This window comes from Lolium perenne, chromosome 3, assembly GCF_019359855.2.
Source record: "Lolium perenne isolate Kyuss_39 chromosome 3, Kyuss_2.0, whole genome shotgun sequence".
Lineage (NCBI taxonomy): Eukaryota > Viridiplantae > Streptophyta > Magnoliopsida > Poales > Poaceae > Lolium > Lolium perenne.
Window position 1 is genome coordinate 199928842 of NC_067246.2, and position 15581 is coordinate 199944422.

General features: G+C 46.3%; 2 protein-coding genes and 1 long non-coding RNA gene across 4 annotated transcripts; 2 read left to right on the forward strand and 1 right to left on the reverse strand.

The window, feature by feature from the left end:
* Window positions 1-482: 482 nt before the first annotated feature.
* LOC127343067 (putative FBD-associated F-box protein At5g22720) lies at window positions 483-2514 on the forward strand. Of its 2 annotated transcripts, XM_051369145.2 has the most exons (4): window positions 483-981; window positions 1060-1396; window positions 1483-1617; window positions 1791-2514. In XM_051369145.2, exons 1-4 carry the CDS (start codon window positions 530-532, stop codon window positions 2172-2174), a joined length of 1308 nt encoding a protein of 435 aa, XP_051225105.1. In that variant the 5' UTR covers window positions 483-529; the 3' UTR covers window positions 2175-2514. The 2 variants fall into 2 exon arrangements, with proteins under 2 accessions (XP_051225105.1, XP_051225104.1); XM_051369144.2 differs by having other exon boundaries at window positions 483-1396.
* Window positions 2515-4311: 1797 nt separating this feature from the next.
* LOC127343068 (uncharacterized) lies at window positions 4312-5968 on the forward strand. The gene is made up of 2 exons (XR_007877022.2): window positions 4312-4606; window positions 4819-5968. It is a non-coding gene; the product is annotated as an uncharacterized lncRNA (long non-coding RNA).
* A 1838-nt stretch (window positions 5969-7806) lies between these two features.
* Window positions 7807-10416, reverse strand: LOC127343069 (uncharacterized). The gene is made up of 5 exons (XM_051369146.2): window positions 10034-10416; window positions 9529-9939; window positions 9348-9437; window positions 8302-8369; window positions 7807-8183 (listed from the first exon to the last, which is right to left on the reverse strand). Exons 1-5 carry the CDS (start codon window positions 10307-10309, stop codon window positions 8045-8047), a joined length of 984 nt encoding a protein of 327 aa, XP_051225106.1. The 5' UTR covers window positions 10310-10416; the 3' UTR covers window positions 7807-8044.
* Between the last annotated feature and the right edge of the window lie 5165 nt (window positions 10417-15581).

The window sequence follows — 15581 nt, forward strand, 5'->3', positions numbered from 1 at the left end:
AAAGCTAAAAATACATAAAACAGGGTTTTCTGTCCTATAAAGTTATAACCAAAATAATGGGAATCATTGGTAAATCCGAAAAATCAATATATAACATGAATATAACATTATATATGTTGCAAATATGTGTAAACAAACTACAAAATTCCCGCACCTGTACCCTAAACCTAAGTTCTAGGCCTCAACTTCGCTAGCGACTCTACGGCTAGTCGCGTTGTCCTAGTCTCCGATGAGGTCTCGGTCTCCGGTGAGTTCAGCCGCGCGGTCCTCATCTATGTCCTCTTCGTGAAGACTAAGGCGTGAAGAGAAGTGGGCTCGGCCCATAAGCAGCGATAGGGATAGAGAGGGGTACGCGCTGCGAGGATTGTTGACGCCCTAGGCGTCAAATAGGAATTGCATGCAAGCGATGAAGTAATATTGTATGAGCTCCTAGTCCTAGCCCATGAAGCTACGGCACTCCTCTAAATTAAAGGGCCGTGACACAAGCCCAAAAGCCGCAAGCACTCATTCGTGAGTCGTGGCGGCGCACATGGCGACGGCGACGTCGCACCCTTCCAAGAGGCGAACTGGCGGCGGCGAAGAACCGTCTGGCGACCGAGCCGATTTCATCAGCAACCTCCCCGACGCGGTCCTCGGCACCATCGTGTCCCTCCTCCCCACCAAGGATGGCTGCCGCACGCAGGCTCTCTCCCGCCGGTGGCGCCCCATCTGGCGGTCGGCGCCTCTCAACCTCGAGGCCGACCGCGGCTTCTCCGAGCAGGTCGTCTCCAAGATCCTCTCGGGCCACCTCGGCCCTGCCCGCCGTATCTCCCTAAACAAAATCCGGCGTCTCCCCCACCGCTACCAAGCTGACGACGACAGGAGCAATGGCTGGCTCACACCCAATCTCCAAGAGCTCGAGCTCGTCCACAGATTCGATTGCCGCCGCAACTCGCTGCCTCACTCAGTGTTTCGCCTCGCGCCCGCGCTCCGTGTTGCCAGGTTTGGGCTCTGCCATCTGCCGCCCAACTTGGCAGTGGATTTTCCGCACCTCAAGCAACTCACCCTGCACATGGTCAGCTTGACAGAGGAGACTCTTCGCGGCGTGCTCTCCGGCAGCCCTGCACTAGAGAGCCTTCTGCTGGACCAGAATGTAGGCGTTTCCAGCCTCCGCATCAGCTCCCCAACCCTCAGGAGCATCGGCTTTTGTGCTCTTTGGAACAAGCAGGTAGTCGCTGGCGTTGTCAATGTCCAAGAGATGGTTATTGAGGACGCTCCTTGCCTCGAGAGACTTCTACCACTCAATCCAGACTATGGTCCGGCGACCATCCGGGTAATCAGGGCTCCTAAACTGAAGATATTGGGTTCGCTGAGTTGCGGCATATTACAGCTCCAACTTAGAACAACAGTATTTAAGGTACTTATAACATCAATTTAGGTGTCGCCGTATGAGAAAATGGAGGCTATTGTTCTTGATATGCATTTGTTTATTTTTTCTCGCAGGAAATGGTTGCCGTCAGCTTGACAACCATAATGCGCACCGTGAAGGTGTTGGTTCTTGATAATTTTGGCCCTGGTCTAAATGCAGCTCTTGACTTTCTCAAGTGCTTCCCCTGCTTGGAGCGGTTGTACGTCGTTGTGAGTATTCATATCTGCTTAGCTTCTTAAATTTCCAAAATAAGCATTTCATCAGTTTATACTAGAAATTAGCTAGCTAATATTCTATATCAGTGATTCTAGAAAGAAATCTGTACCACTCTTAATACTCACCCTGCAATTGTCTTTATATTGTTTCTTGTTTCTGTCTCCAGTTAGAATTATGGAGAGCGAGGATGGATATGAAGTATGCCTCACTAAGTTATTGTCCAATTGAATGCCTTGAGCTACATCTGAAAAAAGTTGCGTTGAAGGTCTACTATGGTGAGGGTCCAGAGGTTGACTTTGCCAGGTTCTTTGTTTTAAATGCGAAAGTGCTAGAGAAAATGGAATTTGGACTCGTAGGTGGCCATGATGACAAATGGTGGGGTAATAAGTACAAGCAGCTCCTAGTGGAATATCGAGCTTCCCGCGCTGCTCGATTTGAATTCAAAAGTTTTTCTACGAGTACTTCCCAAGACAACAAGGAGTGTACCCATGATCTGTCGCTAGCTGATCCATTTGATGCCTCCTTCTTGGATGGATATGTTACCCTTTGAGACAGTATCCGCGACTCATGTTCAGAGCATGAATATCATGTTTATCAAGTGCTCTTGCCCTTTTGATGCACTATCTCTAGAATGTGGTCTACTTCATGCAGCAACATAATAGAAGGTTTTGCGTCTCACTCGGAAGCATATATGTAGAGTGATGCGTCGAACCACAAGCTTTGATAATCGAGAACTTCCAAATTGTATATAATGGTTCTGTGTAGAAGATGTAGAACGGTTTTCCGTGTAGTTTAACTTCTGTTCTGCTGCACTTGGATGCAATGTACTATGCTTAATTGGCATTACAAATTTAATTGGTGTTGGTTGTTTCTGAATGCAATCTACTTCTGTTCTGCTACACTTTGAGATGTTTGATACTCTATTCGGTACATATTTGTAGATAAGAATAAACTCATTGCCAAAATGCAATATCGGGAAGCTTGTTTGGCAATGTTTCTCCACCACCTACTTGCTCCCACAAAATTGTAATTTTCTTTGGCTCATCATCCTTGTGGAATGATTGCCCGTAGCAAGGTCATGGAAATTTTCAGTGCTGTAAATCACTTTTCTCTCGATGTGACGAAACCTTCTTCACGGGACGTGGCTAGAGTAAAGAATTAGTGCCGATTCTACACTTCCTCATCCCAGGCATGTCCACATACACTTCCAGTCAATACAAAAAAGAAGGAAGGCAGCCAACGAAAAATAATGCTTACTGCATAGCTCCAATCTAAAACAGAACAATGGACATACATGTCTTATTTATGGAAAAATTAAGCAAATGGTACTGTTAGCTTATCAAGAAAGAAGTGAGACATGTGTTTCCATCTTATAATGCTGTAGGAATACAAAATTACAAATCTAGTTGCCTTATATAAAAGAAAGGTATGCTAGAACAAGAATCTGGGTACATAAGGGCATGTACAATAGTAGAGAAGACATGTCTTCCCTTACCCCGCCCCATCAGCTAGAGAAGGCATTAGATATAAGTCATACAATGCATTATCTCTTACAGCTATCTCTATCAATTAATATGAATAATTAAATTTTGATAGGAAATTTGTTGCTAAGGAAAGACATATGTGATACAATGGAGAAAATAATCTTCCCTTATTTCCTAAGAGATGATCCCTTAGCTAAGGGAAGACAACCTTCTCTCTTCATTCTCTCTCCTCCAACTAAGCAAAAATCTGATGTGGCATCTCTAAGGCAAGGCTGATATCATCGCATTGTACGTGCCCTAATTACAGAGTAAAATGATAAAATCATGCTTCCTGCTTGTTAAATGAAAATAGACTACTAAGTTCGGTTTGCCAAACATACCATACATTCAATACAAGTTTTATGGTGATTGGTATTTTTAATGACTCTCCATCCACCTCGATCTAACGGTCCTAAATAGACGGAACCAAAGTGACGGAACCAAAAATATGGGACCGGAACCAAAATTTGTGGGACCGGAACCTCAAATATATTTTGCGAATATTATAAAAGACGAACATCCTTTTAAGTGGCCAAGACAACAGATGAAACTACACTAATCTTAAAGCAACAAATAATTGAGCATTTGTGCACAGATCTTAAACCCACCATCAATCTCTCATGAACGAAATATATGTAGATATCACTGTCGCTCTCATCCTCTCTGTTATATTGTGACCCAAATTCCAAGAAGAGGCTAACTTCTGACGAGCGGAGCGAGGCCCGTCAATCTCTCATGAACGAAATATATGTAGATATCACTGTCGCTCTCATCCTCTCTGTTATATTGTGATCCAAATTCCAAGAAGAGGCTAACTTCTGATGAGCGGAGCGAGGCCCGTCGCCGGTAGGCTTGGGCCGAGCGAAGCGAGTCTGAAGTTAGCCCACACCGAGGCCCAGCAGGTGCACCTGGGGGGTGCGGGGGGCGAAGCTCCCCGCGGTACGGATCGTTGCCACCGTCTATATATTTTCCCTGTAAGCCGCCGCTAGGGTTTTGTCGCATCATTGTACACCCACGGCGTTTGTAAACACCACCGAAATAGTGAAGTTTTGCTGGCTGGCGCCCGTGGTATTTCCCTTGTGTGTTGCAAGGGTTTTCCACGTTAAAATCTCGTGTCCCCTGCAGTGTTTTACTTTTCGTTCTTCGTTTACTGTGCATCTCGATTATAACACTCTCAATCTCTCAATCATTCTCTCCCGGCGATCCCCGCAACGGAGGGAAGTGGCAGAGGCGGCTGTGTTCTTTATCAACCTGGATCAACACGGCCAGGCCGGCAAGGGGAGGAGCGGCGGCGTTCTTTATCAACTTGGATCAACATGGCCGGGCCGGCGAGGGGAGGAGCGGCGGTGGCGTTGGTCATGGCCGGCGAGGAGAGGAGCGGCGGTGGCGTTGGGTGGCTGTCGCCCGTCGGAGCTAGGCGAGAAAGGAGCAGGCGGCGGCGGCTCAACTTCACATCCCGGTAAGGTTGTCCTCCTCCTGTAGATGCATTTGTTCTTGATTTTTTTTTTAGATATGCATTTGTTCTTGATGTCACTGGGGAAATTGAAATATGTTTCTCGCTATGGTCCTTGCCAGGTACCTGACTATAGAATATGAACATACCATAGTCAATGCATACCCATTATTATTTTTGGTCTAAGATTTTCGTTTTGTTCTACTTTCCAACACTAGGATTTAATGTTGAGCGTATCTGGGAGATACAAGCTCATGAAACTGTAGAGTTATGGACAATAAATTGTTCTCACGTTTCAGGCGAAGGCAGTGCGTCCTTTTGTTGGATGTAAGATTCACTTCATACTTTGTCTTGAACTTCAATTACTGAAGCTTTGTGCCATTTTCTTGTTTGGCAGTGGTGGCCATTTGTTTGATTACTCAAGTGCGGTTGTGGCATTTCCATTGTTAGGATAAATGGAATTCTGGTGCTAGGATAAATGGACTGGTTGGTTTCCTGTAAGATGGATATTTTGCAGCCACAAGCCAGAGAAAAAGGTGGTAAATGTTGGCACAAAATGAAGGTCATGTGATTGCTAAGGTGATTCTGTTTTCCTGTTAAGTTAAGTTATCTAGGAGTTTTTTTTTTTGTTGTGTTGTCTCCAAATTTTGCATTTGGGGATCACAGTTTTGCATGTCACAATGTTTAATCCTCCGCAGTTGATCTACCGACCTGACGCAGAAGTAATTCTTGGGGTTCATTATTGTTTCTTTAATGTATTGGATTTGTAAGTAGCAAGATGAACAATGCTCATGACTGGGTAATATAAAACAAGATACCATTCGAAGGCAGCTAATCGACCTTTGAGGGGGAGCTTTTCTTGTTTAGCACATTGTTTCCGAGGCGGTAGTGGTGATTTGTTGGCGAAGAAGAGTGCGTCATCGTCACGAAACACCTGCTGGGTGAATGGCGCTTGCCGGCGGCGTGAATTGGGATGATAGGCACACCGCAATCGAGTAGTGTTTTTACCTGCATTATTTTTCTGTTGATCTTAATACTATCTATGCTTTTTTGCCAAGATCCGTCCGAACCACACGAAGATTCGTGGAGTGTTGTTGCCCCTTCAGGCGACCTGATGTTGGGCCGAGAGCCTTGGACGAAGATAGGTCATCGCCATGAACGAGTCAACATGTGTCTTTGCTAGAGTGGGCGGACCGTGTTCTTAGTGACATCTACTTCACTTTTTTACTTATCAAAAGGATTGAACGATTAAAAGCCTTTTATCTATGTTGATAAATTTATTCTCTTATAAATTTTCGTGTTTATTCGGTACATTTGTAACAAACCATGGTGTTCAAAATATTTGTACCTCGTGATGTGTCTGCAGAAGATGCGAGTTGATATGCACATTCTTATGCCTTTTATCTATGGGTGGGGACTTTCCGCAGTATTTATCCAACACAAAATGATTGTGCAAGAATGCCACCATTGCTAAGACGCCAATAGACATAATAAGAAATGCTGTCTTCTTCAATCAAGGATAGGAGCTTGGAAACACTAGGTACGAATCTGGTGGAGGCATGGCAGGGCTCTCGTCGTTGAAGTATATGCGTCTTGGTAATGCCCAGCCCTTCACTTGCCCTTCCCGAAAGTGAAGGTCGACAGGTCCTTCAGGAACAGAAGCTCGGATTGCACATTGACCTCTGGACAAGCTTCATTGCACTACTTCACACCCACAACATTTTAAATAGAAGTAGAATATCATAATGCATATAAATCTACATTTAGAACACAAGACATGGATTGTGATGTTAAGTGATAACAAAGTTTCAATATAGCAGCTTTACCATCGACAAAAGAAAATTTCCAAAGTATCAATTCATCAACACCAAAAGTTTACCAGCTTTACATGATGCCTCCAAAATCTGACAGCTATATCCACTCACTATTTGAACAATGCAAAATTACAACGAGGATACAGCTTGTGTGCACCAACACTGGCGAACAAAGAAGTTCCCCAGTTCAGCTCCTTGCTACGACATCCATGATAGTCTCTCTGGCCTCTTATGTTAGTAGCTGCCCAGACAGAATAATGGCGGCTAAAGTGCTTAGCGCTTAATCCACTTTTGTAACACTGAACATGCACTATATTATCACGTGATGGCAATTAGGTTACGAAGCCATCCATGACAACATGGATAAAAGGAGAAGACTGCGGACTTCACAATGGAAAAAAAAAGAGCCGGAGGTGTTCGATTTGGCTGTGGCGTGTGGATCGGAGGCCAGCGGTGGCTGGCCGGATGACGGCGGCGTCGCTCGAGCAGGGCGGCGGAGCCAGGGCACAGGGGAGTCGTTAGTCGGAGGAGCCTGGGTCGGAGATCTATGGAGTGAGCTCATCGGAGACCTGGGAGGTCGTCGGGGAGGAGTTTTGGGAGAAGATTTGCACCATACATTTTCTTTTTTATCTGGACTGGCGCACGAGTATTCTTTTTGATTGGTTGGAACTGGCACGAGACTTATTTCCTTCCAAAACTGATGATCATAGTTTTGACCGTGCCAAATACATCGAAAGGATAATAGTTAAATAGTAGTTATCACTTGATTTAATCGACGGTCACAAAAAAATCAGATTAGATGGAACCCAAATTAGATTAGACGGAACTAAAGTTCCGTGCCAATCACCGTAAAAGAGCTCATATTTTTTATCAATTTTCTAGCTCAAAAGCATGGTGTTCAATTATCTTCAGAACTACAGAGACAATGACAGCAAGGGTTTCAGCTTGAAGTAATTCTTCCCAACCTCGAGAGCACACAGTTACTATAATGTGATCTAGGAGTACTTCATGCAGCAACATAACAGAAGGTTTTGCGGCCCACTCAGAAGTATATATAGAGTGATGTGTCTAACCACAAGCTTTGAAACGGGAACTTTAAAATTTTATAGGATGGTCCTGTGTAGAAGATGTAGGAGGAATTTTTCGTGCAGCTTAAATTCTGTTCTTCTGCACTTGGATGCAATCTGCTACGTTTAATTGGTGTTATGAATTTAATTGGTGCTGGTTGTTTGTGAGTGCAATCTACTTCTCTTCTGCTGCACTTGGATGCAACCTAGTACTAGATTTATTGCATGCTGATATATTTGTTTTTTTTCTTATTTCTTGCACTTTGAGATGTTGATACTCTACTCGGTACACATTTGTAGATGTTGATACTCTCCATGCACAAACTAGTCTACAAATAACCTCAATCCCGTTATATATCTAGAAGCATTTCAAGTTGGTGTACATAAATCTTGTGACTCAAAATAAAAAATATCGGCGGTGGTGACTCGATGGTATTACATCATACTCACATATCTATCTTGTACACGGCCAAACAATCAAACTGCAAGAAATGGGACTCCAATTCTTTCTGAACAAATGTAACCACTCTCCGGATCAGATCATCGGTCGATCTTCTAACTGGTCACTCCTTATTGGGAGCTTCAGCATTGACGTGCGCCAAGAACTCCTTGAGGAGGCGGTTGTAGACACAGGGCCTCTCGAGGTGCACGAGATGCCCAGCCTTGTCTATGCTCTGCAGCATCGTCTTCTCACCGAGCTGTCTGCAGCGTATACACGAAAACCCATCTGTTAGAATATCTGCTCACATGGTAGGTTACGCTTTGCATGGTGGTGGTGGAGCTATAGCTGAAAGTATGGGATCTCAAGAGCATAGCTTACTCTTTCATTGTCTTTGCGAGCTCGATGTTGAAGATGTTGTCGTTCTCTCCCCAGAGCAGAAGTATTTTCTGCAGCGCGTGCAAGTACAGAAAAGAAAACGGTCGTCAGAGATAGACTCATCACGCATGTGGCGTCAGTCAGGTTCACTGATGTGAAGCATCTGCTCCATTTATGTCAAGAGATAGCGATGCCGTGATCGATGGGCTTTGTTCGAAAAGGACGGATCCGTGAAAAAACTTGTGAAACTAAAAGCATGACTTGAACTTCACAAAGGCTGGAGCACATAGTTCCTTCTAGGACTGTACTTTATCAGCAACTTCAGGTATTCTTTTAATTCTCCACTAGTAATCACGGGAATTGCTTGGTATGTTTAACTTCTTCGTGGATGGATATTGTGGCTTTGTTGCGCCATATCTGGTAAGCGATTATTGAAGAGGTCATCTGATCAGATGAGAGCATTGAAAGCCTTCAACGTACCGCCGTCGTTCATGACCCCCATTACTCCCAAAGGAGAATGCCTTCTGCCCTCCTGACTAATCAAATGTAGTACTGCTAGTACAAACATATCTCAAGTTTGGATATGCTGCAGTACGATCAATCGGGATATTTGCACCTTTTAGCCCGAACAATGAAACAAAGCACATGTTTTTCTCCTAGTAGAATAGGTTGTTGAACTAACTTTTTTCCTTTCTTTGTGTGTGAAAAGGGCTGAACTCTGACTAGAATCACACATAACAGAGAAAAGAAGGCATATTTGTATACTGTGTGTGTAACTGTCGTTTACCAATTTGTGTTTAGATTTACCACGCTCCTTTTTCTTGGCTCAATTCGTATGAGAGATGAACAAAATCGATGTGAAATTGGGTTTTAGACGATTTGTTTTCTGCAGCAGGTAGCCTGCCAAACATATAGCAATGAACCAAAGCGTGCAGATCAGGTGGTTAATCTGTATTACACTATTACTGCAGCCCGAGTGCTATCCGCAGCTTCATGGCATGTCAAGAAGGGTGAGGCGAAGGTGAGTGGGAGATGGTGGCCAAACGTACCTGTGGCAAGACGGGCACTGTGGCGTCTTTGTTGCTGACCACCAAACCTTCCAGCAGCTCCGCTCTTTCCTTGCGGTTGGTGAACATCACCTGCATGCATGCGCCACCACAGATTAGATCAGACCATGCACGCCAAACTGAAACGAGAACCAGTGCTGCATTAAGCTCGTCAAAAACGTACCTGGAGGTAGTCCCTGTAGAGGCGCTCCGGGAACCAGAGGTTCCTGTGCGTGGCGATGGAGAGCAGCGCCTTGAGCCCCTTGACGGAGTCCGGCAGCAGCAGCTCGGCGGACGACTTGACGCCGATCCTCTCGAGGGTGGTCTCGCTGATGGAGTCGGTCATGGCGACGACGGAGCCCGACACGACGAGCGAGCGGACGAGGTCCGGGCGCGCCTCGGCCATCTTGAAGGCCACCATCCCGCCGTAGCTGAACCCAACCACCGTGCACCGCTCCACGCCCAGCTTCCCCAGCGCCGCCGCCAGGCACTCCGCCTGGAACGCCGGGGACCGGTCCGACGACGGCGATGTGGAGCCGCCGAAGTAGAGCAGGTCCGGGATGTACACGTCGTAGTGCTTCGCCAGCACGCCAGCCTATATGCACAGTTGGCACGTACACATGAATCAGAACGGAGACAATTCGCGTAGGCAGTGACAGAGTAGAAGTAAAGAAGAAGAAAGTGCAAACCTGGAACTGCCAGGTGACAATGCCTTCGGCGGCGAAGCCGTGCACGAGGACGACGGCCGGCCTCTCTGCCGCCGGCGCCTTGTCGGTGGTCTTCCCGGCGGCAGCTTCGGGCGTGATCTCGCGCACGGTGGACTTGTCCTTGGGGATCTTGTCCTTGGGCACCCAGAAAGTGAGCTCCGTCCCGGCGCCGTCGACGTCGACCGTGTGCTGCCGGAGCCCGGCCAGCCTGATCAGGAAGTGCAGCAACGGCTTCTGCGCCTCCACCAGGTTCACCATCCTCGTTGACTGCTGGAGTTACTACAGCAGCGAAGCTAGCTGGTTGCGTGTTCAATGTAGGTATGAAAGCTCGATCTTTGGGTTGTGCGCACACAATAGCTGCCCTATGGAAGAGCTGAGTATGGGCGGTGATCTTATATAAGAATGGCTGGCGACCTGGCTGCTGCAGGTGGCGTCATAACGACACTGTGCGAGGGAAGTTTTCTTCGAGGCATTCAATTTCTTCCGGTGGTAGTTGCCGGTTGTTAAGTCTGTTCTTCTACCCTTCTGAAGAAACAAACATTTTCTTCGCATAGGACGCCAGGTAGCGACGATCAGGGCAGAAATGCAATTTGCCTCAAGGGCAGTTTTTTTTCTCTGGCCGAGATTTCCAAAATTTCGTCAAAAACAGGTTACTACCAGTAAAGTCACACTGAACGAAATTTTCTGGTTTTCACATAATTTGCTCAAATATAATGAACCTTGACCAATGTTGGACTAATATATAAACATCTGACAAATCTAGGGGGTATTTTAGCCTGTATTTTACGAAAACCGGTTATACCCACGGGCATGTTTTCCCACCAAGAAAAAAACACTACTCAAGGGTGTATATGAATACATTGTGTGAAAACACATTACAAAATGTCAATTTTTTTTGAAATAATTTGTTTTGCATGTACATATAAACATTCTATGTTCGCATAGAAGTTTCCCGGAAAGAAGAACAATTTTTATATCATGTGTAAAAAAACAAATTTTGATGTTCCAACATGACTAATCAATGAGACATTTTCTTTTATCTTTTCTACGCAGGCCACATAAAATGTTCTTTTCGCCGAAAACTTTTTTTTTCGAAACGGGGGCAAAAGCTTTGCCCCAATCTATTGATTAAGAAGGAGTTTTACATGAAAGAAACATGTGAAAGCAAAGGAAACTAAGATACAAAGGGATCACTCTCCCGGTATGATTTTCCCAACCGTTTGGCACCCGCTAGCACCCAAAGCCTCGACTCATTTCTAATCTTATCAATTACAACACCCGAGGGCGCACTCTTATTACGAAAGACCCTAGCATTACGCTCGTTCCACACCTCCCAAGTAACTAGGAGGGTTAGGGATGCAAAACCCTTGCGGTTATTGGAGGAGCCCCCCGCCATCATGTTCCACCATCCGAAGAAGGTGTAGTTGGTCCAAGCAACGGTGTCGTTAGCGATCCCCATCCACTCCAAGATCGAGCGCCAAATATGAGTGGTGAAACAGCAATGGACAAAAACGTGTTCGACGGTCTCAACGCATTGCCTGCAAAGAGGGCATAAGCCACAATTAGGCCATCCACGCTTCTCCAACCGATCGGCCGTCCAAATTCTATTTTGATTTGCAAGCCAAGCAAAAAACTTGACTTTTGGTGGCGCCCAAACCTATTCGTTCAAGCATTTTTCATTTTTTTACATTTTAAATTTTGTTTTTTCATGCATTTTTTATATGCACATGTGAGCCAAAATACCACGTCCCATTGGAGGGGCATTCTAGCCCATACTACAACTGACCATGTTTATTAACCTCTTCCATCTAAGAAATCTAAGAAAAATACATAATTCTAAAAAAAATGAAAAGGCTTGAACTAGGTAATAAACATGTTATCTGCCACGTCGATGGATCATACATACATAACGGGTTTATATTGGACCTTTTGAACGGCATCAGTATTTGCAAAACTATTATAATCATAACGGCAGATCGGCAGGGCCGCTACCAAGCGGAAACAGAAAGCCCTCTCGAGTAGGAGTAGCGATGTTTGATCAGCAATTGTGGATGGTGTTAGATGAGCTGCTCTCGCCTACTCAAAACAACCGCGGGAATGCCGGCCAGCGGTCATGGTCTCATGGACGCGTATTATTCCCCGGCCACGGGAAAGAAGACGACCTTCCTCGTAGCTTCTCGGAGACCACACGGAACGCGAAACTTCCGTCGAATTGGCCAGCTCCGCATGTCAGACTAAAAGCATCCACTGGCGTCCTCCAAAGCTTCCCCCAAAGAATTTTGGGCGCGTCGGACCAAAAAAGATTTCAGTCCCCTAAAACCCCAATTTTATCCGGCGCGCCCTGCTACGGTGTCCGACGTCCCGAGGCCGTTCCCGTCCCACAGGGGACGCACCGGGTACGCCGGACACAACGAAAAGCGAGACGAACCGACGCGGGCTCCCACATGTCGGCGAGTATTTGCATAAACCGTTGATTCGCACATATTTTCTCGTCGCTCCTTCCTTCCCGCGCCTCCCACCCCTCCGCTGCCGCTGGATTTGCCGGCCGTTTGAGTGTCTGATCTCTTCTGAGACTCGGCACCGTCGTCGCGGCTGGCGCTCCCGCCGGTCGTTCCGCCGCCGCCGCTTCGCCATCGCGTCCCAGAACGCGGCGTCAAATCCTCCCCACCTCCGCTTCGCCATCGATTGCATGCACTGGGCATGGAAGAACTGCATGTTTGCTTGGCAAGGTATATACAAAGGGCGTCATGTATATTGGAGTGTGGTGCTTGAAGCTGTGGCAGATTATGACCTGTGGATTTGGCATTCTTTCTTTGGCATGACGGGATCACACAATGACATCAATGTGTTGCAGCAGTCTCCGGTGTTCAGCAGACTTGTGAAAGGCTATTATCTAGCCGAAGGTATATATCCAAAATGGGTCACTTTTGTCAAAACAATCTCGAATCCATCAGGTCTGAAGAATTCCCACTTTTCTACGCGACAGGAGGCTTGCAGGAAGGATGTCGAGCGGGCATTTGGTGTGCTTCAAGCACAATTTGCCATTGTCCGGTACCCTGCTCTAAGATGGTCTCACGACCAAATGTGGGAGGTGATGATGCAGGCTTGTGTGATCATGCACAACATGATCATTGAGGATGACCGCAAAAATCATGCCAGGACACATATTGGTCCCTATGAGTGTGAGGGCCCTCTTGCGGAGGTTGATCATGAGTTGCCTGCAGATTTTGCTGATTTCCTCGCCATACACGCAGAGATCCGTGACAGCAATGTTCATGATCAACTTCAAGCTGATCTCGTTGAGAATTTGTGAAGGATCAAAGGAAATACCGTGGCACCTTGATCTAGCATCTAGCCCTATTTATTATATTTGTTTACTTGTTTTATTGTTTGATGTATTTTAATTTGAAAACAATCCTCGCAAACATTTTTATTCATATGCTATATTTGATAAATGGTTCTATGTTCAAAAAGAAGTATTTTTAATGTTTGGGGCAGCGTTTGGGGGACGCGGCTGGGGAGCGACGTCCCCCAAACGCGGCACGAACAAAACACGTCCCCCGAACGCTGAATCCGGCGCGATTTGGGGGACGCTTTGAGGGACGCGACTGGAGATGCTCTAAGGCTCTGTTCTCGTTCGTGCAAGTGTAAAACACTAGTTAGAGCATCTCCACCGGCATCTCTCAATAGGCGCCAGCAGGGGCGTCGGCACCTCCGTTGGCGGACGCCGACACTGCATCCTCTATTTGGGGAGCTGTTTCCACACCGGCGCCCCCAAAAACACCGTCCCGATAGATGTTTTAATTTAAAATCATAAATATATGCATAGAAAATTAAATAAGAAACTTTTTATTCCACAAACTAATACATAATTGGGAACGTAGTTTACATGAAGATATAATTTGGAACATGGTTTTTCACAAGCTAATACATAGTTTGAACCATGGTTGACACAAATATAAAAATATTGCTAAAAAAATAAACCTAACTAGGCCGGTCATCGCAGGTTTCGTGTGTTCGCTGCCAAGAAAGAACACTCGAGGACACACCCAGTCACCCAAACTGGAAAATCCAGCTGGTGATGGTGTCCCTGTTGGTTCTTTCAACGAAGAACATCCGAAAATATGTGTGCCGATATTCGCTGCGAAGAAACAACACTCAGTTGTCTTCCTACTCGGCGCTATCGCCGTGGTAGTGGCGGCGGCTACGCGTCTTGTCGAACACCTTGACGCTCATGTCCCTGTCACCAAAGTAGGAGAACACGAGCATGAAGCCGGCTTGGAGGCGGTGGTGGCGTGTGAACTTCTTCCAGCCGATGTGGAGGTACATCTTGCCGCGCGTCGTAGATCACGACCACGATCTACCGGTAGTAGCTGCACGCAGCCTCCCGCAGATGCAGCGTGCCCGGGCGGTCATCGCCGGCGACGAAGTCGGCGAAGGTGTCAGGAAGTAGCTGGATGTCGCGTGGGTCGCCCTTGTGAAAGATCGAGATGTCGCCTTGAGGGGGGTGAATAGGCAATTAAAAACTCTTACGAATTTGTCTTATAAGAATGCGGAATTAAACTAACGTTTAGATTACAAGCACAAACCCTAAATATGCTAAGCTCAACTAAGTGTAACAATAACAACTAGAGCTAAGCAAGATAGGCACAAGATATATGTAGCACAAGTGATAGCAAGATATATGTACTTCAAGCACGATGGCTATCACAAGGAAAGCGAGCTCGGGTATAGAAATAACCGAGGCACGCGGAGACGAGGATGTATTCCCTTGTTCCCTTCCTTTGCAAGAAGGTACGTCACGTTTGGAGGAGTGGAGGTCCCACGAAGGATTCCCCAATGCCACGAAGGCTCACCCTATTCTCCAAGCCACACCCACGGAGGATAATGACCCTTTTCTTATGGTTAGCTTTTCCTCTACTCCGAAGATGGCAAGCTCCACAGCCAATTCACAAGCTCCACGAAGGAGAAGCCCAGGCCCCTTCACAATCTTCCACGAAGAGATCACCGGGACACCAACCAAGCCGACTAGGAGGTCTCCCTCCAAGAGTAACAAGCTCACGATCTCTCACTCGAACTAATGGTGGTGGAGAGCTCAACACTATGTAATGATGCAAAGCAAGAAACACCAAAGGTGTTCAAATCCTTCACACTCAAATCCCACCCAAGCAACGAATGCTAGAAAGAGATTAGAGAGAAAGAACAATGGGGAAAGTCAACAAAAGACTCCAAGTTCTAGATCCAAAGGGTTCCCCTAACTTAGAGGAGAAACGGATTGGTGGGGATTGTAGATCTTGATCTCCTCTCTTAGATCCCTCAAGAATGAGCAAGAATCATGGGGGGAATCAAAAGAGAGAGCAATTTCTTCAAAGACAACAACGGAGGAGAGAGAATGGGAAGAACTACACACCCCAAGGTGGAAGAAGGACTATTTATAGCCCAAGAGCAAATATAACCGTTGGGAAAAAGTTGGGCTGAGTCAGCCGTCGAGGAGGCCGGTCAACCGGGCCTGGGACCGGGTCGTCCGGTT

Excerpts from the sequence above, each read along its gene's own strand:
- LOC127343069 (XM_051369146.2), bottom strand. The coding sequence starts at position 10,309 with ATGGTGAACCTGGTGGAGGCGCAGAAGCCGTTGCTGCACTTCCTGATC. Across the intron at positions 9,940-10,033 it reads TTGTCACCTGGCAGTTCCAG|GCTGGCGTGCTGGCGAAGCA; the intron begins GTTTGCACTTTC and ends CTGTGCATATAG. Across the intron at positions 8,184-8,301 it reads CTCGCAAAGACAATGAAAGA|ACAGCTCGGTGAGAAGACGA; the intron begins GTAAGCTATGCT and ends TATACGCTGCAG.
- LOC127343067 (XM_051369144.2), top strand. The coding sequence starts at position 530 with ATGGCGACGGCGACGTCGCACCCTTCCAAGAGGCGAACTGGCGGCGGC. Across the intron at positions 1,397-1,482 it reads TTAGAACAACAGTATTTAAG|GAAATGGTTGCCGTCAGCTT; the intron begins GTACTTATAACA and ends TTTTTCTCGCAG. Across the intron at positions 1,618-1,790 it reads TGGAGCGGTTGTACGTCGTT|TTAGAATTATGGAGAGCGAG; the intron begins GTGAGTATTCAT and ends TTCTGTCTCCAG.